The sequence below is a fragment of the Phocoena phocoena genome, chromosome 9, assembly GCF_963924675.1.
Source record: "Phocoena phocoena chromosome 9, mPhoPho1.1, whole genome shotgun sequence".
In the NCBI taxonomy this organism is placed as follows: Eukaryota; Metazoa; Chordata; class Mammalia; order Artiodactyla; family Phocoenidae; genus Phocoena; species Phocoena phocoena.
In genome coordinates this window covers 105,879,536-105,901,784 of record NC_089227.1, presented here as the reverse complement: position 1 = coordinate 105,901,784, position 22,249 = coordinate 105,879,536, and the positions used below count along the sequence as shown (strand labels likewise).

At 46.1% G+C, this 22,249-nt stretch overlaps 2 protein-coding genes across 3 annotated transcripts in view; one reads left to right on the top strand and one right to left on the bottom strand.

Moving 5' to 3' along the window:
* The window catches only part of DYNC2I1 (dynein 2 intermediate chain 1), a 45,702-nt gene extending 43,537 nt beyond the window's left edge, over positions 1-2,165 (bottom strand). Inside the window, exon 1 of the mRNA XM_065883636.1 lies at positions 2,151-2,165. Within this exon, the coding sequence (XP_065739708.1) occupies positions 2,151-2,165 (15 nt within the window). The remainder of the gene's footprint in view (positions 1-2,150) is intronic.
* Positions 2,166-12,440: 10,275 nt separating this feature from the next.
* ESYT2 (extended synaptotagmin 2) overlaps positions 12,441-22,249 on the top strand; it is a 71,927-nt gene continuing 62,118 nt past the window's right edge. For both annotated transcript variants that reach the window (XM_065883831.1, XM_065883830.1), the window contains exon 1: positions 12,441-12,752. In XM_065883831.1, coding sequence (XP_065739903.1) covers positions 12,441-12,752 — 312 coding nt within the window. The remainder of the gene's footprint in view (positions 12,753-22,249) is intronic.

Sequence of the window (22,249 nt, the reverse complement as noted above, 5' to 3'; positions counted from 1 at the left end):
AATGGGACCTAATGAAACTTAAAAGCTTTTGCACAGCAAAGGAAACCATAAACAAGACGATAAGACAGCCCTCAGAGTGGGAGAAAGTATTTGCAAATGAATCAAGGGACAAAGGATTAATCTCCAAAATATATAAATAGCTCATGCAGCTCAACATTAAAGAAGCAAACAACCCAATCCAAAAAATGGGCAGAAGACCTAAACAGACATTTCTCCAAAGAAGACATAAAGATGGCCAAGAAGCACATGAAAAGCTGCTCAACATCACTAATTATTAGAGAAATGCAAATCAAAACCACAGTGAGGTATCACCTCACACCAGTTAGAATGGGCATCATCAGAAAATCTACAAACAGCAAATGCTGCAGAGAGTGTGGAGAAAAGGGAACCCTCTTGTACTGTTGGTGGGAATGTAAACTGATACAGCCACTATGGAGAACAGTGTGGAGGTTCCTTAAAAAACTAAAACCAGTATTACCATATGACCCTGCAATCCCACTACTGGGCATATACACTGAGAAAACCATAATTCAAAAAGACACATGCCCCCTAGTGTTCACTGCAGCACTGTTTACGATAGCCAGTACATGGAAGCAACCTAAGTGTCCATCAACAGATAAATGGATAAAGAAGATGTGGTATATATATACAATGGAATATTACTCAGCCATAAAAAGGAACAAAATTGAGTCAGGTGTAGAGACATGGATGGATCTAGAGACTGCCATACAGAGTGAAGTAAGCCAGAAAGAGAAAAATAAATATCGTATATTAATGCATATATATGTAACCTAGAAAAATGGTACAAATGAACTGGTTTACAGGGCAGAAACTGAGACACAGAAGTAGAGAACAAACATACAGACACCAGCAGGGAGTGCGGCGGGGGGGTGGTGGTGGGATGAATGGGAGATTGGTATTGACATGTATACACTGATGTGTATAAAATGGATGACTACTGGTAACTGACTACACTGCTGAACTGAATGAATAAGCATTTTCAGAACTCTAATGGAAAACTGATGAATTCATAAAAGTCCTAACAAAAGATCAAGATAAAAAAAATTAATTACACGGGACTGAGTGAACTGATGAGGATGATTATAATTTTTGTGACTTTCTGTTTGAATAAAAAAAAAAAATCCCACAAGGACTCAGAGACAAAAAATATACAAATCAATTTTCACTGCAAAGTAAAGGAGCTGCGGGCTTCCCTGGTGGCGCAGTGGTTGAGAGTCCGCCTGCCGATGCAGGGGACGCAGGTTCGTGCCCCGGTCTGGGAAGATCCCACAGGCCGCGGAGCGGCTGGGCCCGTGAGCCATGGCCGCTGAGCCTGTGCGTCCGGAGCCTGTGCTCCGCAACGGGAGGGGCCACAGCGGTGAGAGGCCCGCGTACCACAAAAAAAAAAAAAAAAGAAGTAAAGGAGCTGTTACAGTGGAGGATTCCTGGACTGAATATCAATATTAGGACACAGTGTGAGTGTGTTTCGTGCTTGGTAATTGCAATCATTGTTGCTTTTGTTGTGGTCATCCAGTTACAATGCTTGGTGTCAGTTTATTTGTCTCTTGTAAAAATAAAATACAGTGTGTGTGTGTGTGTGTGAAAAACAATAAAATGAATGACTACTAAGAACCTGCTGTATAAAAAAATAAATAAAATAAAATTCAAAAATCCAAAAAAAGTAAAAAAGGAAAGAAAATGTAAGGGACCGGTGTAGAAGATGACAGCGGTCAGGAAGTTTGTGAGCTTAAAAATAAGTGGAGGGCAGCCAGGGCACTAACTTCCTAATCCATATTATTAACATTATAAAAGCGGATGATAGAAAAAAAATGGAATAGGAGGGAAGGTACGAAGAAATGCGTGCAAACTAAATTCCTCGTCTTTTAGCGGGAATCCACAGACAAGCGGAACGACTACAGTTCACAGTTAGTGAGTTAATAACACCATTCTAAGCACTTTTATTTGTAGAACCTCATCCAATCCTACTAGTACTGTCCCTATTTATTCGCTGGGAAATAGACACGTCGGTAACTTTCCCACGGTCGCACGCGCAGCCAGAATTCCAGTCCCGGCCCTGGTGCGACCTCCGCCCGCGAGCAGGTGGACGGTCCCGGCGGGGACAGGTCTCCCCGCGCGGCGTTCACACTCACCTTCCCGGGCTCCATCGCCGCGCGCAGGACCGGGCGGCCACGCTGCCCTCAGCAGGGCCAGGCCCCGGGAGGAGACGCCCCGGCACCCGCACCCTTGGCCGGGCCGGCGTCCGGCCTCCTAGCAACCGGCAGGCTGGACAGCCGAGCGCCAAGCGACCGTCGGCCCAGCGTGCCCCGCGGCCGCCTCCAGCTCGCCTGCGCCTCCCCGCCTCCTGGCAACTGGTAGGAGGTGCAGCGGAGCGCCGAGCAACCGCCGGACCGGCATGCCCCGCGGCGCGCCTGCGCCTCCCCGCCGTCTAGCAACAGACAGGCGGGGCAGCAGAGCGCCGAGCGACCGCCGGCCCGGCATGCCACGCGGCTGCCCCCAGCGCGCCTGCGCTTCCCCGCCTCCTAGCAACCGACAGGCGGGGCCGCAGAGCGCTGAGCGACTGCCGTCCCGTGACTCCCGGGAGGCCCAAAGGAAGCGGGGGGAGGTGCAGAAGGAGGCTGAGCGCTGCGGGGACTCTCCTCGGGTAGGATGTGTGTTTCCGGGGCGGGGAAGAAGCCGGGCTGAGCCCGCGGGCTGCCGGCAGGACCGGAGCTGCAGCAGGGAAACAGGCAAACCCGCCTTTCGAAGCGGGAGCGGAGGGAGCTTTCCTTCCGCGGAGGCTCTCGATCCTCGAGTTACTTGGCCTGTGGTTGTCGTTTCGTAGGACACACTCTGCAGGATTGGTAGGAATCACAAAGTATCTGAAAAAGTGTTGAAAGACGCAGTTTTTATACAAATCAAGAGACGAGAGGACTGAAATACTAAGACACGTGGTCTGCATCTCACATTTATTTTACCACAACTATTTTCTTTAAAGCTTAAAATAAAAGCCAGCCTTAAACCTGCAAGGCTGGAGAGGTGTGGGTCCCACGCCCGTGTTGCACGTTATAAATGACATTTAGCCCTGATTCTGCAAACTGTTTCGCGTCTGTTTAGCCTGCAAATGTTACTTAGAAAAGATTCCACTTACCGTTTTCACACGAGAGAGAGAGAGAGAGAAGGCTCTCAAATCGTGTGCTAAGGAGCACATCGGTGAGCGTGTTATTAGGGGTCTGTGCTTTTGATGTCATGGTTTTTCTGTAGACATACTATATTTCAGACGTTGTGTTTTTGAGTCACATACTATTACGGTTTATGGATCAATCTACATAAAAGCCATTTACTCAGCTCCTTGCCTTAGAGAAGTTAATAACAGATCTAATCGTCCATTTATATTTAATTGTGCTCCGGTTTTGGAGTTTCCACTACTACCTTTTTCATTTTCACTCAGCAGGGCTTAGGAAGAACCAAACACGAAAGGACGGTAGGAAAGGTAATTTCAGTGACAGCTATGATTTATTTAGGAACTGCTCCAAAGGAGGCACCAAACTGAAACCTTCCCCTTGGTAATTCATTTAATTCTCATAGCGTCCCTGTGAGATAGGCATGTTACTGTTTTTCAGATGAGGAGACTGAGGGCCAGAAAGATTAATTCAGTTGCCTAAACTCAGAAAGCTAGGGTGGTGGATGGTCTGACGCCAAAGTCCATTCTCTTAACCACTGGGTCACTCTCTGTCAGCTGAGAAAACAGCTCATATTGGGAAAGCTTCAGACTGTTGACTGTAATGACAAAGTCATCAGCCACAGTATTAGATTAAGTCACGGACACGCACATTGCATGAATGAGCTGGGCTTGGCCCTGGAACCCTCAGAACCCTTCTTCCCCTCCCGAGTGCAGTCAAAACTCCTGTCAAGATGTGTCTTGAGTCTCTTCCTCATTTTTTTCCACTCCAGCCCCACCAATCCATCCTCCGTTGCAGGCAGCAATCCAACAGGTGACTCACCTCACCCCCTGCTTCTGCCTCCACCTGGCTCTCACTCGGTTGCACTCTTTTGTCACCAAACAGAATGATTTAGGGTTCCCCAAATGCACCATATTCACAGGGCTATCTCCTCTCTCTCACCATCCCCACAATATTTGCCGAAAAAATGTCAGTAGAGGAAGTTAAAACAATCTTTCTCTCCTTGGACTTCTTAAAACAATTATTTTCTAAGTAACTTATTTGCCAATCACATTTTATCTTGTGGTGTTTTTTCTATCATCTTTCTTCAGTAGATGACTCACAAGTTCATATGATGACATGGGGACTGTTAGAGTGCTGGAGACATAAATAAAACACTGCCTGGACCTCTAGTCGCTCATAATCGCCAGGAGCGAGAAATATGCAAACAATTATTAAATAATGTGAAAGTGTAAGAGCTACTCATAAAATGCAGTGCATGAGGAAGTGGCAAAATGTGCCTGGAGGAAAGGAATGAGGATGGGAAGGGCCTCATTTCAGGTGGAACTTGAAGCACAAAAAACCCAGGCAGAGACCTGCAGAGAACATCTTAGGGGAAAAGAAATATAGGTGCAAGTGCAGAGGGAGGGAGAGGTTTGGAGAGTTTAGGAAATGTAATAATTGTATCTGTAACAGTGCTGTCCAGTAGAAATATAATACGGGCCACAGGGGTTATCATAAATTATCTAGTAGCCACATCTTAAGAAGTGAAAGGGGCTTCCCTGGGGGCACAGTGGTTAAGAGTCCGCCTGCCAATGCAGGTGACACGGGTTCGAGCCCTGGTCTGGGAAGATCCCACGTGCCGCGGAGCAACTAAGCCCGTGCATCACAACTACTGAGCCTGCGCTCTAGAGCCCGTGAGCCACAACTACTGAACCCGCGTGCCTAGAGCCCATGCTCCACAACAAAAGCCACCGCAATGAGAAGCCCACGCGCCACAACGAAGAGGAGCCCCCGCTCGACACTAGAGAAAGCCCGCACGCAGCAACGAAGACCTAACGCAGCCAAAAATAAAAATTAATTTAAAATAATAATTAAAAAAGTGAAAAACTCAGATGAAATCAAATTTAATAAAATATTTAATCAAATATATACAAAATATTATCATTTTGTCATATAAAATATATTTACAATATTGAGTTGTTTTATACTTTTTTAATACTGGCTTCGAAATCCGTTGTGTATTTTGTACTGACAGCACACCTCAGTTCAGGCTGGCCCCGTTTCCTGGGCTCACAGCCCCTCGTGGCCAGTGGCTTCCACACTGGGCAGTGCAGGTCAGAGCACAGGGTGTGTGAGTGGAGCGGGATGGCAGGAGACAAGGCTGGAAAGAGGGACTGGGCCAGTTTGTCAGGGGCCCTGGAAGGCTCGACATAAAGACTGAAAGTGTTAGGCTGGGCAGTGATAAGTCATTAACGTGGGAAGAGAAGGCTGTGGCTGAAGGGTGGGTGGGTGGAGAACTCCTGGAGCCCAGAGACTAGGTGGCGGCTTGGTGGCCTTTGGGCTCTGTTCAGCCTCGTGGCCTTTGTGCAGGCTGCTTCTCTGCCCGGATCCCTGCAGCTTTACCCCCTGCTCACGCCAAGGCCTCCTCTGCTTCACCTGTGTCTGATTCGCTTGTTACAGTCTCCCATATCCTCTTCCGTGTAATTTAAAAATGTATGTCTGGGCTTCCCTGGTGGCGCAGTGGTTGAGACTCTGCCTGCCGGTGCAGGGGACACGGGTTCGTGCCCCGGTCCGGGAAGATCCCACATGCCACAGAGGGGCTGGGCCCGTGAGCCATGGCCACTGAGCCTGCGCGTCCGGAGCCTGTGCTCCACAACGGGAGAGGCCACAACAGTGAGAGGCCTGCGTACCGGAAAAAAAAAAATGTATGTCCAACTCCTTCACTAGACTATCAACCAGTACAGTTGCAGGTTGTGATAGAAACACAAAAGAGCTTTTTTTTCACAGTATTAAGTAACTTTATTACAAAAGTCGCATCACGATAGTGTCACTGTAGTGTGTGGATATGAAACCTACCTGCCATGTTAACTAAGGGCTGGTGAGAAGTCACTAGCAGCGTGTTTTACAGCCTGCAGTAAAAGTGGGAATTACAGGGTACCTACTCTGTAGGGATTGTGAGGATTGAAGGAGTAATTCTGTAGAATAGTGAGCATTTTGTGTCTGGCGCAAACTGAACCGTCAGTAAAAGTTGTTATTAACACTTTTATTATTGTTGTTCTTATAGGTTATCACCTAACTTACAAGCATTTAGAGATGAAAATGGGTGGGATACCAAAATTATAGGCTTCCTTTGTAAATTCACAAATTATCCACTACCATATGAAACCATAATTGGAGCACATTTTGGAATTTCAGAGGGCCCATCAACACCCCTTTCTTCTCTTAACCCACAGAGACTGTAGTGGCAGAACCCTAAATGCCCCTCGAGTCCGTGGCCCACTCTCCTTGAGACTGTGATGATTTCACGCCTGAGACTAGCTTACTAATCAGCTAAGTCAGAAAGGAGATTGTCCTTAGTGGGCCTAACACCAAAAGAGGTGATGCTTCAGAGAGACACTCCTGCTGTCCTGGGAGAAGAAGCAAACGGCCACATCAGGAGGGGTCATGTGGAGGGAGCCGAGGGGGAGCCCTGACTGTCAACCCCCAGAAATCAGGACCTGAGTCCTACAGCTGCAATGAACTTGGGAGAGGATCTCAGGTGAGAGTCTCCAAGAAGACCACAGCTCAGCCAACGCTTGACTTGCCTTTCTAGGCCTGAGCAGAAGGGCCCAGCCAGGCCGCGCAAGTATCATCTTCATTATCGGTAAACACTGAAATAGGGCTTGTGACTCAGTACTCGGCTCCAGTTGGGGACTCTAATAGGTACCGCCTAATTCAGACTCCTCCACGAACATCAGGGCTCCCCTCACAGGCACAGAGCTGCTTCGGGGCTCCTGAGGCCTGAGCTGTACTCAGTAGATAAGTTTCATCATGGAGACAAGCCTAGACAGGATTAACTCACTGCCACAGAAGGCTTCCCACAGGTGGAGACATATAAACAAGGTTTTGAAAGATGCATAGGAGTTTTGCATAAGGACAGAGGAGAAGTACAGTTCAGACACAGAGAGCAGCAGTGCAGGTGCAAAGGCACAGAGAGAGTAGACAGAGTGGTTTGGGGAGAGTGAGAAGCAGTGAGACCGTGCAGGGCACAGACCCTGGTAGGGGGGCGGGCGTGTGAGGTGAGACGCAGGGTCAGAGCTCTGCTTGTTCTGCAACGGATCTTTTCTTTAATTGTTATTATATTTAATTTAGTTGGCTGAGTTCGGTCTTAGTTGTGGCACGTGGGATCTTCGTTGCAGCGTGCAGGATCTTTAGTCGCAGCATGCAAACCCTTTAGTTGCGGCATGTGGGTTCAAGTTCCCTAACCAGGGATCGAACCTGGGCTCTCTTCTTTTGGGAGCGTGGAGTCTTAGCCACTGGACCACCAGGGAAGTCCCTGCAGAGGATCTTTAATTTCACAGCAGAAGCAAAACAAACAGTTCATAAGCAGGGAAGAGATTCAATCAAATCTGCATTTTATATTGGCCGTTTGATAGAAATAGGGACTTTAAAAAATAATTTTCCAAATAATTTCAAATTTAGAGAAAATATTTGAGTACAAAAGTCTCCATCACCCAGATCATACAGCATGTGCTTCCACTTGCCTGTCCCTGTCTCACACTTATCATCTATCTACACACACACTTGGCCATCATCACTGGTCTTTCTCTGAGTCATCTGACAAAAAGCTTCAGATATGATTACTCATCTCCCTGAAATACTCCAGTGCCTGTTTCCCCAAAGCAAGGACAGCCCCTGCTCCACAACCCTCCCGGTCCAGAAGTAAAGATTGATTCAACTCTGCTGTCTAATGCACAGGCTGTCCCCCAAGTATTTCTTTTCCTTTGTGGCCCAGATCCCACTCGGGAACATACATTGCATGTAGTTGTGCCTCTTCAGTTTCCTGCGATCTGGGATAATTACAGTTCCTCAGTAAGAAAACAGGGGGCCCCCCAAAAAATAAAAAATTAAAAAAAAAAGAAAACAGGGGCCTCTAACACTTCACCTGTCCAGTGAGCCCCCCCTAGGCCACACCTGGATCAAGCTTTCTGGCAGAGACGCCCAGACATGCTGCTCTACTCCTCTCAGCTCGTGAAGTCAGGATGCAAAATCCCAACGTGTCCCTAGCTCGCTGGCAATATGTAGCTGGGTCACACCTGCCGGCTTTTCCCTTTGGGATTGACGAGTACCTAGTAGCAGGTATTAAAACCTCCACCTACCATCCTTAGCCTCCACTGATAACTCACTCCAGCCCTACGATGACGGCTAAATGGCAATTTCCTGCTTCCGTCACTCCAATGATTTATTTCGCATGCATTCCTCACTTGCTCCTTCACCTACATCGGTATGGACTCCTGGGTTCCTGTTTTACTCACTGGGTTGTAATCTGCCAACATCATCCTTGATTTTGCTGCTCAAATTACCCCAGATTTAATCAGTGGGCACCCCTCCCGTCGTCTCCTATGCCCTTTGGCATCATGTGATTCTTTGAAATTTTTCTTACTTTCTGGCACAACAAAATATTTCAGGCTTATCTTGTACTTACACTGCTCCAGCCCTGAAGTCAACTGTTTCTCAGAAGATCCCTGGCTCCTTTTGCTGCAGAATGGTATTTAGAAGTGAGATCTGGAAGCTACACGTACGTCTACCTGTACACTTACATCAAAACACACGAGTTCATACTCCCTCCAACTCTAATCCAACACCTCAGGGCTCTTTCCACCTCCCCCTTTGCATGCTTATGAGATCTCCAACAGCAAGAAGCCTGAATTGCATTATCCTGGATAATGCATTATCCTTGCACTATCCAGTGTATGTGTCTATTTGCCAGTATAACCAGGCTGACTGGTCACCAGTACTAGGCCTAACACTGTCTCCTCTGTGCTGGGGAGCAAAGGTCTCTAGGGAGCTTTTAAAGAGGGCAAGATTAAAGAGATACCAATCAATTAAGAAAATGTTGTAGTAATCTGGGCAAGCAAGCAAGGACCAAGCTTTTCCTGATTCCTCTAGTTGCACAGCAAAGAGACACACTCAGGTGGCTCAGGTAAAGAATGTGTGATTGTGTCACCAAAGAATCATCTGAGAAAAAGGAACAGGAGTCTTGATGAGTCTGGGAAAAATGAGACTCGTTGGTAGTGCCAACTAAAAATTGTCGCTCGCCATCTGCCTCTACAAAGATGGGGTCACCAGCCACTGCAGTCGCTGGCCTTCCACACCCCCTGAAAGGAGTTCAGGGCAGAGATCAGGAATGAGGCCCTTTGTGCTCTGCAAAAACTGGCAGAACAGGTCTTCGGATAGTTAGATATTTTCGGGAGACCATGTTATGAGCCCAATTTCTTGCATATTCTCATAGCTAGAAAAGCACTAAAATCATTTACAGAGACATCTGCTCCTCGTGACGAGCAGCCACCTTCTGCCAAAATGTGTGCTCGATTGCGTGTACCTCCTTCACCAAAATCACACATATACTGAACAACCCTCCGTCCCCACCCTGGCCCGCTGTTTGGAGCAGTTCCGCAGAACCATCTGAGAGGCTGTCTCCTGGGCTGTGGTCCTCATTTGCCCCCAATAAAACTTAACTCACAACTCTCACTTTGTGCATTTTTTTCAGTTGACAGTAGCATGAAAGGAAGGGAGGCAGACTGTGCCCCTCCCCTCTGCACTGAAGCCCACGTAGAGGTGCTGGGGAAGGAGCTAGGACAGGCAGAGGGGAAGAGGTGGACGAAGGGTTGATAAGGCCCAGTGCTAGGCAGGAGGGGATCTAAAACAAAGCAGAACGGATTGAACTTAAACTGAAGGCAGCACTTTTCTCTGAAACTAGAAAGGAGGAACGCAGAGGCTGAACCTTTACAGTTCTGCACTGGAACGCTCCCAGTGATGCTCCTCTTTCCTCTGAGAAAGCAGTGCCTTTCACTGGAGAATTGTCTGCAGAGAAGGTAAGGAAAGAGGTAACACGAAGAGGTCACAGGAGATTGAGGTAGAGAGTAAAATGTTAGCAAAAACCTAAGAACTAGGCTGGGCCTGCCATTAGACTCAGCAAAGAATGAGATGGGTTCTGCCTTGCTGGGAAGTGGCCAGAAGTTCAGGGGGGTCACAAAGGCAGCAGAGGCTGGAGGCTGATTGGTGCACAGCATGGGCCTGTCTCTTCAGTGTATTTTATATCCCTAGACCGCCCAGGTCAAACGCTTTATCACAGACATGCAGGATTTCTTGTGTGGCTCATGTTCACCCAACTCTTTATCTATAGGATGTGATTCTACAGCTTTTTAGAGGAAAGACTGCAAGACAGAAAGGGTCATGCTCCTTCCTGTGTTAACAAGGCAGCTACTTGTTTTGAGGTTGTAACTTGGTCTTGAGTGAAAGGTGGCATTAGAGCTTTAAGCTGTTGCGTAGGAAAAGGGGTAAGACTCACCATTTTACATATTTGCAACTCACATAATGTAATTTGGGAAGGAAAACCATTCCTTTCCTTGCTTGTGGTTTAGTGCCCTTGCCCAAAGTTGACTGTTCTAGCCCCTGGAGCAATGTTTATGAGATTATATATATATATATATATCTCCATAGCCACACACACATATATGCATACATAATTACATACAGACTCACAGATGAGGTGAGGGGAGGTATCCTTTATTCATTCAGTACCTGCTGTGCCAGGTACTGTGCTAGCGTGAAGATATGATACACATAATACAGTTCTTGCCCACAGAGACTTCAAGCCTAGTTGAAAGATGAATGAGACTCTGGCAAAGTTACCAATGCACGCAGATGCTAGCCTTCCCACTGCCCCCAAAGTTCATGGGAGCAGCAAGTCTTCACTCACTGCGTTTAACAGGGCTGTGACTGCAGTTCTCTTCAGCTGATGATCCTCTTCATCTTTCAGCCTTTCACTCTCCTGTCTGCACGGCAAGATGGTCTGTGGGATATCACTGTTTTGTCCTGAAAATGGCAGTCTTTGCCCCTGCAACTACTGCACAGTTATCGTTATTCCAGAATCCCTACAATATGGCAGGGAAGGGCCCATGTGACACGAACACATCCGCCAAGAACTTAAAAACATGTAAGCTGCTACATTTCTCTCCAGTAGTCCCCGCCCCTCCTAAAGATGATCACGCAAGGCTCCCAGTAACATAAAGATTTGAAGAGCAAGAGAGGGGAAAAAACTAGCCCTATTGTTACAAACTGAATTAAAATATCCTTGGGACTCACTTAATATGCTTAAAAAACTTCCTCTGCAACTGTTTGGCTTTAAGGAGACTACAAAATAAATATAATTACCCTGATTGAGTTTTGTGGAAAGCAAAGCGATCAAGAGCTGTCTGTGCTTCTAGAAGCGATTCAGAACTCGCGGGCAGGATGTCAGCGCCCGCAGCAGAAGCTCCCGGGCACGGACAGCATCCTGCTTAGTGAGCGGGCGCTGGGTCCCCGCTGTCCCGCCGGGCGAGGACAGTTCTTGTCCCACGCGCACACAGGGGCCTATCCCGCACGCTCCTCACGCCTCCGGGACCGCTGGGAGAGTTCCATCAGTAAAACGTCTGCACGCTGGGGGCTCTCACCACAGCCGGGGACACACAGAACCACTCGGATTTTCTAACAGCCTGGAAGTGCCTTTAACAGCGACACCCTAAAACTTGGCAAGTGTAGCGCAAACTCAGGAGCGTGTACTTCTCCTTCCACAGCAGCCCTGCACGAACCGCGACCCAGGTGACGGGGCGAGCTGAACCCTCACCGCCCGCGGGTCCAGCCCCAGGAGCCGACCCTCACCAGCCACAGAACCCACCCCCTCCAGACTCACACCCTGCGGCCAGTGAGTTCCGCTCCTTGACGTCCACGCACGCCCCGCCCACATTCGCCTTATGGGCGCCCCGCCCCGCGTGTGGACGCCCACGCAGGACCCGCCCCCCTCGCCTCATCGGCGCTCCGCCCGCCCGCGCGATGACGCCACAAGGCCCCGCCCCACCCGCCTCAGGGGCTCTCAGCCAGGCCTGTGGGGTGACACCCACGCCGGCCTCGCCCACCCTGTGGCAGTGGCGCCCCGCCCGCCCGCGCGATGACGCCACACACCAGTCCCGCGCACCAGCCTTCGCGGGTCTCCCGGGTCCTGTGGGATGACGTCCCACGCTGGCCACGTCCACCCAACGTTAGGCCGCGCCCAGGCCCGGGGCCACGCCCGACCGCCGCAGTAGAAGCCCTCGACCCCTCGCCGCCGCCGCACCGCCCGGCGTGCTGACGTCGCACGGCGCCGCGGGCTGAAGCGCGGGCGGGCGGGCAGGGCGGCTGCGCTGTCCACTCAGAGGGGCGCTGGCGGGCGGGCTGAGGCGCGTCGGCCCGGAGCCAACCGGAGCGCTGCGCGGCGGGGCGATGAGCGGCGCCCGGGCCCCGGGCCCCGAGGCCGGCGCCGCCGGGGCCGAACCCCCCGGCGCGGCGCTGAGCGTGGACGTGGCGGGGCTGCTGGTGCAGCTGGCGCGCAGCTTCGCGCTGCTGCTGCCGGTGTACGCGCTGGGCTACCTGGGCCTGAGCTTCAGCTGGGTGCTGCTGGCGCTCGGGCTGCTCGTGTGGTGCCGCAGGAGCCGCGGCCTCAAGGCCACCCGTCTGTGCCGCGCGCTGGCGCTGCTGGAGGACGAGGAGCGCGCCGTGCGCCTGGGGGTGCGCGCCTGCGACCTGCCGGCCTGGGTGAGTGGGCGCAGCGGACCGCGACACGCCCCCGGCCCTTACCTTCCTGTCCGCCACGGCCCCGCAGGGTCCGGCGTCCCCGCCCGCCCCAAGTCCTCCCGGGTCTGGGGTCCGCTCACGCCCCAGCCCACCCGCCCACGTTGGGGCGTCCTCACCAGGGCGGCACGTACGCCTGGGTGGGCGCCGGCGTCGGGCCTGGGCTCTCGGCCCGCGAACCCCTTTGGGTTGGCGCCTTCCCTCCGCCGCGCGGGTCCCGAGCAGGGCCGCACAGGTGAGGCGCTGTCTGCGCTGTCTTGCCTTGGCCACGTCGTCACGCCTCGCTGTGCGGTGCCGTGACTCCCGCCTGCGGAATGTGAGCTCGCGGCCGCCGGGTGCCCTGCGCGGGCCTGGACGCCACTCCCTGCCCCCTGCGGAAACGGCGGCCAGCGGTGTTGGGAGAAGGGCGGTTTCCTCCTTGCGTGCGAAGTCTCAGCCGTTCTTGGTGGTTTCTGGCACAGTTGAGGAGCAGTGGGGGTCCCCCAGAAGATTTGCTGGTACGATGATTGGAGGTGTGTTCCGGTTCTTTGGAAGTAACGTTATAAGCTGAGTAACTTTTATGTAGGGTGAACTCGAATCTCGGGTGAATTTGGGGGTGGGTGGGGCAGGCGTGGTATTGAGCGTTTGTGCCCCAAGCGGTTCTCTGCATATTTTACTTAGGCAGCGTGGAAACTAACGGAGTTGGTTCCCTCGTTCTTTCTTAACCGTGAGTAGGTGCCAGAGTTTCAGACGGTAGGAAACAGTGCTTGTTTTAAGATAAATGATGCTGCTGTTAGGCTTGATGTAAACTTCTCGGGAAGATGGTCAGCCAGTGAGTTTCAAAAGCGTCGTTTTCTCTTAGAGGAGAAAAGGGCTTGCAGTACGATCCCTGTTTCCAATCAGAAGACGCTTGTGAAGCAAGGCATGGAGTGCATGACACAAGGCAAACAGGTTGCAAAGCAGGAGTGCCCACGGCCAGGAGGAACTCAATGGCTTCTGCCTTGTGGTGACAAGTTGCAATTGCAGTAAGAACCTCACAGTCAGGGACTTGGGAAATTTAAAATTCCGTCAATACGTGGTGGACGTGTGGCACAGGGCTACTTGGAGCAATCACAGTAACCAGCGTGGTGTAGCTTTTTGCCAGAAGCAGGAAAGAGGAGGGTGGTGTAGAAAACGGGAACTCAGTAACAGAGGTGCGAAAAGCCAAGAGCAGAGGTGCACTTTGGAAACGCAGAAGGACTTTCAAGTGGTGTCTGGTGTCTTGTGTCACACCGAATTAAGTGATTCCAGAAGGTAGCTAAAAACAGAGTAGGGGCATTACCAAAACAGCAGACATAATCAGGGCAGAGATTCACAGAAACTGGGGGTGCTGACATTCATAGACACTTGGTTATGGAGCAGTTGGCTAACATCAAATTTGCTTGTAAAAGCTGTGAAATGCACCCTATTTTCACATAATGAATTAACAAGTATCGTTGTTACCATATTGAAGGACAGGGCAAATTATTATTATTTTTAGCAGAAGAAAAGGGTGATTAGCCAAAGCTTCCTTCCTTGGGTTTCTCCCCGGTGTGACTTAAACTCATGAACTGTGTTGTTCATGTTGTACAGTAAAGAATTTATGTTTTTTCCAAAATTTTTTACTTGTTCATTCCAAATTTGTGTGTGTGCTCATGTCACACACAGATGTATACTTAAACATGCCTGTATTGCTTAGAAAACTACTGTGAGGATTCACACGAAACTTGACGGTGATCATATCCAAGAAAAGCACTAGGAATCTGGGGTTTGAGGCAGATTTTTTAATACTTTTTTAAAATTGTAATACCCATGTGTTGTTTTCACGACAAAACCAGTGAATTACACTGTCTAGAAGTGGACCTGCTGTTCTGCTGTAGCCAGGGAGTCCGTGCGTAAGAAGAGTTAAGTTTTCTGTATCAGTAGTTCTTTGATTTTTACGGTACATACTTAGGTTCTTGGGGTTCAGAACTTTGGGCTGATGTTTTGCTTCGAACAACATATGTTTGTATGGATTTCATAGTGTGTCATTGACAACTGTGATTCACAGCAGGGTAGAAGCAGAGCAAAACTAATGTGGGGCTCACTTCCTAACCTCCCTTTTGAATATGTTCACTGACAATTTTTCTTCTGTTTATTTAGTAAAGTAAAAATTTATACTGGCTGTAAAATGAGATGATTAACAAATATGAATACTTGGAGAAAAAAATGCATATACTGTTTCAAATTAAGGCTATTAGGATATGAAAAATGGCTCTCAACATGATAATTCTGTAAGACCTTAATCCTACAGCTTTAATGTATACCACATTACTATTCATTCTTTACTTTTTTTTTTTTTCTCCCCCTTTAACAGGGAAAAGGCCTGCAGGTTGGAGTTGGTAGATTGGGGACTGGCCTTTTTGTTGTATCAGTGGTCTCCCCTTGTTAACTGGGCCCTGTAAAATTAGACTGTGGTTGAAGAATATTGTTGAAGAGCTTTTATAGACGTGAGTAGGGGTGATTGCCCACTGCTAGTTTTGTTTATTTGAAAAATTAGAACTTGGTGTGAAGTTTGTCCTTTTCCTGCTTTCACTACTGCCAATAAATGCTGATTCCATGGCTGCAAATAAGTAGAGACCCAAACCTGTCATAAATGACAACTGGTCTTTTATTCCTCTAATACTTCGATGATTGAGATTTAAAGCGTAGTGAACTTCTGTGTTCTGTTTTTGTTATTATGCACCAGCTTTTCTTTAGGGAGAGCTTTCTTCCCATGGTTCTTCTGGTAAGTTCAGGAGAATTTAACTATAGCCAAAATTTAATATGTATAGGCTAAGAACCAAATGGACAAAAGAAAAGAATACACTTTGGTCTCATGTAAAGGAAGGGCAAATACTTTTATTCTCAGTGTTAATCATTGACTTATAGTTTAAAAAATTTTTGTGAACACTTGTAACAGACTTGTAGCTAAATCGGGATCCACAGTTTAGCTATTTTAAACTGTGGTTGCAACTTGAGCATCTAGATCCTAGAGCAGTTATGTGCTTTGAGAAGATGTTAGAACCTCCTCAGAGCTGTGAAGGGGATGTGGATAATCTTTGGGTTTCTTGTTTATGTGCGCACTACTGCTGTTTTTCAAAGAGAAAAAGGACAGTCACCCTCAACACCGCTGTTAGGCTGTCTAAATGCTTCATGAAGTTAGAGCAGAAGGCCCCATCATTGCTGGACACAAAGCAGTAACTATTTGTTTTTTAGTTTAAGCTAAAAGCTGGATTTAAATTTAGGATATTTGCATCCATCAGGTTGTGTGCTCTGGTTTTTCTGCATCAGATGAATATTAGCCTCACTTTACATTCAAGATGGGAGCTAGGACTGAACTATATATAATTTAAGTAGATACAGGAATTGAAAATATATGTAGTATATTTATGTTAAATTATATTAAGTTAATACATGTTGTGTTAAATCATATTAAATATGTTTATAAAATATAGACCTTGATCCTGTGAAGAACCGATGATGAACAGCTGACTCATGAGCTATTGTTCTCCTTAGGCCTGGTGGACCTCTTTCCTATTTTCTCTGTGGGTTTTCATGATTTCTACATTGGTTGCAACATTTAACCTTGAATGATATCACAGACATTGTGAATAGATTAAAACCCATTGAATTGTACACTTTAAATGAGTGAATTGTATGGTATCTGAATTATAAAAATAATACATATGCATTTTTGTTAAATCCAAAAAAAGTATATAAAAACATTATTCATAATTCCAAAGCACCCATCATAGTAGTTGGTAAAAACTATAACAACTTTGAATGGAATTGTTAGTGTGTATTCATCTATTTGTACTGATAAACCATACTAAAAATCATTTGTTCAGAAAAATATGGTTTAGCGTTTAAAAGTTTTCTGGACTCTTAACTACATGTGGAAAAAGAAAGGCAGACCTTTATTAGGTCTTTCACTTGGTGAAATGGTATGTTCATTTTTTTAAAAAGACTATGCCTTTTAGAGCATTTTGTACATTTATTGAAGTAATAGCTCAACTCTTTAAATCAGTGTATTGTAAAAGATTTTACTGATGAGGATTAACTTTTTTCTAGGGTTTGTAGATCTAGCTGTGCGTATAAGTTTTATGCTATCCTGTCTTTCCTATTTTGTGAAAGGCAGTCTTATGATTACTCATAGTGGACGCCTCTGAGACCTGTAGTTCAATATCTGGTGTCTTTTTTTTTTTAATTAATTAATTAATTTATTTTTGGCTGCATTGGGACTTTGTTGCTGTGCGCGGGCTTCTCATTGTGGTGGCTTCTCTTGTTGCGGGGCACGGGCTCTAGGCGCCCGGGCTTCAGTATTTGTGGCACGTGGGCTCAGTAGTTGTGGCTTGCGGGCTCTAGAGCTCAGGTTCAGTAGTTGTGGCGCACGGGCTTAGTAGCTCCACGGCATGTGGGATCTTCCCAGGCCAGGGCTTGCACCCGTGTCCCTTGCATTGGCAGGCAGATTCTTTTTTTTTTTTCCAAGATTTTCAGTTTTATTTTTTTCTCAAAAGCCTAGTCATATTTTTTTAAGACATTTAATCTGCGAATAGAAAACCCTGAATCTTAAAAAAGCTAAGGGTTTGGGTTTTTTCTTTTTTAATCTTTTTAACATCTTTATTGGAGTATAATTGCTTTACAATGCTGTGTTAGTTTCTGCTTTATAACAAAGTGAATCAGTTATACATATACATATGTTCCCATATCTCTTCCCTCTTGCATCTCCCTCCCTCCCACCCTCCCTATCCCACCCCTCCAGGTGGTCACAAAGCACTGAGCTGATATCCCTGTGCTATGCGGCTGCTTCCCACTAGCTATCTACCTTACGATTGGTAGTGTATATATGTCCATGCCTCTCTCTCGCTTTGTCACAGCTTACCCTTCCTCCTTCCCATATCCTCAAGTCCATTCTCTAGTAGGTCTGTATCTTTATTCCTGTCTTACCCCTAGGTTCTTCATGACATTTCTTTTTTCTTAAATTCCATATATATGTGTTAGTATATGGTATTTGTCTCTCTTTCTGACTTACTTCACTCTGTATGACAGACTCTAGGCCTATCCACCTCATTACAAATAGCTCAATTTCGTTTCTTTTCATGGCTGAGTAGTATTCCATTGTATATATGTGCCACATCTTCTTTATCCATTCATCCGATGATGGACACTTAGGTTGTTTCCATCTCCGGGCTATTGTAAATAGAGCTGCAGTGAACATTTTGGTACATGACTCCTTTTGAATTATGGTTTTCTCAGGGTATATGCCCAGTAGAGGGATTGCTGGGTCACATGGTAGTTCTATTTGTAGTTTTTTAAGGAACCTCCATACTGTTCTCCACAGTGGCTGTATCAATTTACATTCCCACCAACAGTGCAAGAGGGTTCCCTTTTCTCCAGACCCTCTCCAGCATTTATTGTTTGTAGATTTTTTTTTTAACATCTTTATTTGGGTATAATTGCTTTACAATGGTGTGTTAGTTTCTGCTTTATAACAAAGTGAATCAGTTATACATATACATATGTTCCCATATCTCTTCCCTCTTGCGTCTCCCTCCCTCCCACCCTCCCTATCCCACCCCTGTTTGTAGATTTTTTGATGATGGCCATTCTGACTGGTGTGAGATGATATCTCATTGTAGTTTTGATTTGCATTTCTCTAATGATTAATGATGTTGAGCATTCTTTCATGTGTTTGTTGGCAGTCTGTATATCTTCTTTGGAGAAATGTCTATTTAGGTCTTCTGCCCATTTTTGGATTGGGTTGTTTGTTTTTTTGTTATTAAGCTGCATGAGTTGCTTATAAATTTTGGAGATTAATCCTTTGTCAGTTGCATCATTTGCAAATATTTTCTCCCATTCTGAGGGTTGTCTTTTGGTCTTGTTTACAGTTTCCTTTGCTGTGCAAAAGCTTTGAAGTTTCATCAGGTCCCATTTGTTTATTTTTGTTTTTATTTCCATTTCTCTAGGAGGTGGGTCAAAAAGGATCTTGCTGTGATTTATGTCATAGAGTGTCCTGCGTATGTTTTCCTCTAAGAGTTTGATAGTTTCTGGCCTTACATTTAGATCTTTAATCCATTTTGAGCTTATTTTTGTGTATGGTGTTAGGGAGTGATCTAATCTCATACTTTTACATGTACCTGTCCAGTTTTCCCAGCACCACTTACTGAAGAGGCTGTCCTTTCTCCACTGTACATTCCTGCCTCCTTTATCAAAGATAAGGTGACCATACGTGTGTGGGTTTATCTCTGCGCTTTCTATCCTGTTCCATTGATCTATCTTTCTGTTTTTGTTCCAGTACTGTACTGTCTTGATTACTGTAGCTTTGTAGTATAGCCTGAAGTCAGGGAGCCTGATTCCTCCAGCTCTGTTTTTTGTTCTCAAGATTGCTTTGGCTCTTCGGGGTCTTTTGTGTTTCCATACAAATTGTGAAATTTTTTGTTCTAGTTCTGTGAAAAATGCCAGTGGTAGTTTGATAGGGATTGCATTGAATCTGTAGATTGCTTTGGGTAGTGGTCTTTTTCACAATGTTGATTCTTCCAATCCAAGAACATGGTATATCTCTCATTCTATTTGTATCATCTTTAATTTCTTTCATCAGTGTCTTATAGTTTTCTGAGTACAAGTCTTTCACCTCCTTAGGTAGGTTTATTCCTAGGTATTTTATTGTTTTTGTTGCAATGGTAAATGGGAGTGTTTTCTTGATTTCACTTTCAGATTTTTCATCATTAGTGTATAGGAATGCCAGAGATTTCTGTGCATTCATTTTGTATCCTGCTACTTTACCAAATTCATTGATTAGCTCTAGTAGTTTCCTGGTAGCATCTTTAGGATTCTCTATGTATAGTATCATGTCATCTGCAAACAGTGACAGCTTTACCTCTTCTTTTCCGATTTGGATTCCTTTTATTTCCTTTTCTTCTTTGATTGCTGTGGCTAAAACTTCCAAAACTATGTTGAATAAGAGTGGTGAGAGTGGGCAGCCTTGTCTTGTTCCTGATCTTAGTGGAAATGCTTTCAGTTTTTCACCATTGAGGACGATGTTGGCTGTGGGTTTCTCATATATGGCTGGCAGGCAGATTCTTAACCACTGTGCCACCAGGGAAGCCCTATCTGGTGTCTTTTTAATGAACTACAGCAGGATGTCCAGAGCAAAGTATCAATGCAGAGTAATAGCACATCTTAAGTGCACCCCGTGTGTCAGCAGCAGTGATTCCCTTTTTAAAAAAATGCCATTGTTGTACCTGGTGACTACACTTGAGAATGGGTAATAACCACACAAAGGGCAGATGTGGAAATACTAGTATGGAAGTTTTTATTATGCTTTCTTTTTTATTCTTTGTAAAAATGTCATTGAAGTTGAGCTTGAAGTTATTTTGTTTGTTCAATCACTTAGTGAACTTATCTTTCTGCTTTTAATGAACATGCAGTCGTGTTTGCCTTTATTTCTTATGTTATGGCTAGACAGGTTTTAAAAACATGATTTTCCTGGTATGAAAAGAACACTTGCTCATTGTAGAACATTTCAAGCTTTGGAGAGTAAAAAGGAAAAAAGCTACCTGGAATCCTACTAACCAGTGATAGCCGTTATTAACGTTTCAGTGATTTTCTGAATCTTTAGTACGTCTAGAGGTACGTGGATGTTGTATTTGCCTACACTAAGGATTATGTTGTGGACGTTATATCATTCTTCTTCAGAAATATGACTCTTTTTTTGCAGTAGTATCTGTTTTACTTAAATTATGTTTGGTGGACAGATTCCAAAAATCAGATTGTTAGTTACTATATGTTGAGAAAAGGTAAAACTAGAGTTTAAGATATTTAATTTTCTACTCTTTTCAAGTTATAAAAGATTATTTGCTTGAACTATTTGTCAGATTTTTCAGGATATATGAACTATTTTTGAACTCATAAGAGTAGCATGATAATTTTATAAACAGAAGTCTAGCTTTAGGGGGCAGTGTTTGTTTTTGAATGGTGTGATGTTAAAATAAGCACAGTAGATTTATCCAGATCCCCTCTTATGTACGTAACCTTTGGAAGAAGAGAGTTCTCCCACGCAGAGTCGCTCTTCCAATGGCTTTTCTTCCTCTGCTGTGTTGGGATGTGAGAGTTGGTTAAGTTGAAGTCATGGCTTTGTGTCGGACAATGTTGGGATTGCTATCTGGAGACTGCTGAGAAGGCTCACTGCATTGTCCTTGATCTCATCTGAAAACAGCAGCCGCGTGATTGGTGTTGTCAGTGTCACTTGGCAGCCCTTGGGCACTGAGTGATGTGGGCCACCCTCGTGGGTACCCATGTCACACGTGCCGGCATGGCTGCTTGGGCGCACACTCGAGAAGCAGGCTCTGGATCTGATAGATGGAGGTTCCTGTCTGAGACCCACCCACTTCCAACTCCGTGCACTTGGGCAAGTTGGTCACACGTTTTAGAACCTTAGTTTCCTCATCGTTAGGTGGGCATGGAAATGAGCCCGACTCTGTGTTGTGGTTGTGAGGCTGGAATGAAGAAAGGCCCAGGGATGTGGCAGAGGTGGCTAGTGGTACCCTGGGTTAGTGATCCCAGTACTGATGCTTCCTTTCAGCTGCACCGGTGTTAACGGGCCAGCTTCCTGCTGCCTGTGGCGCTTCTCTGACTCACCTTGCCACCTCCTCCCCACTTCAGCCAGAGGGGGCAGATGAGATCAGAGCTTCTCTTTTACTGTGGTTTGTTTATCTGGTGTTGCTAAGAAGTTATCTGCCGTAATGCTTTGTTATTAGTCACACTCTAAAGTATTCCTTGTAATTTCTTTCTCTTTTTCTCTGTATATCCCTAAAGTAATTACCCCTCATCCTTGCTGCTTCTTCCTTAAAACAAATTCTGTGCTGAGGTTGTGGTTAATCTCTCCTTGCTCTGCTTGCAGCAGCTGCCCTGATGCAGTAGATAACCGTAGTTAGTTCCATTATGACAGTATCATGTTGTAAAATTTTTAAATTCTTTTAGTCATTTCCTTGATCTTGTGACTAAGTGTTGGTTAGTGACTAAAGTGGGGATTTGAAAATGTATATCCTATTTCTGGGTCAGTTGTAATAGTTTAATTTAACCTATATTAGATGTGGAGTTGTTTTCCTTCCGTTTGCATCCGAGGGGTTGAGATATGTTTTAGGTTTCCCAGAGGATGGTGGATCTGCAGAAGATAAATCCAGTAATGTGGGAAGAGAACATCGTCCAGCTTGCTTCGTGCCGTAAGTATTACACTGGAGTACGTGTTGTATACTGGTTTTCGGGTCTGCCACTCATTCTGAGATACCAGCATGAAATTGCTAAAATTATTTCTCTGAGTGATACTTGTACCTTCTGTTTTCTTACAAAACTTTGCTTACATATTTGTTAAATCATTTAGTTAAGTGTGCTTAGTCCTGTAATTGTGTGTAGGATCAGGAGTTTGAAGACAGGGACTTTTTATA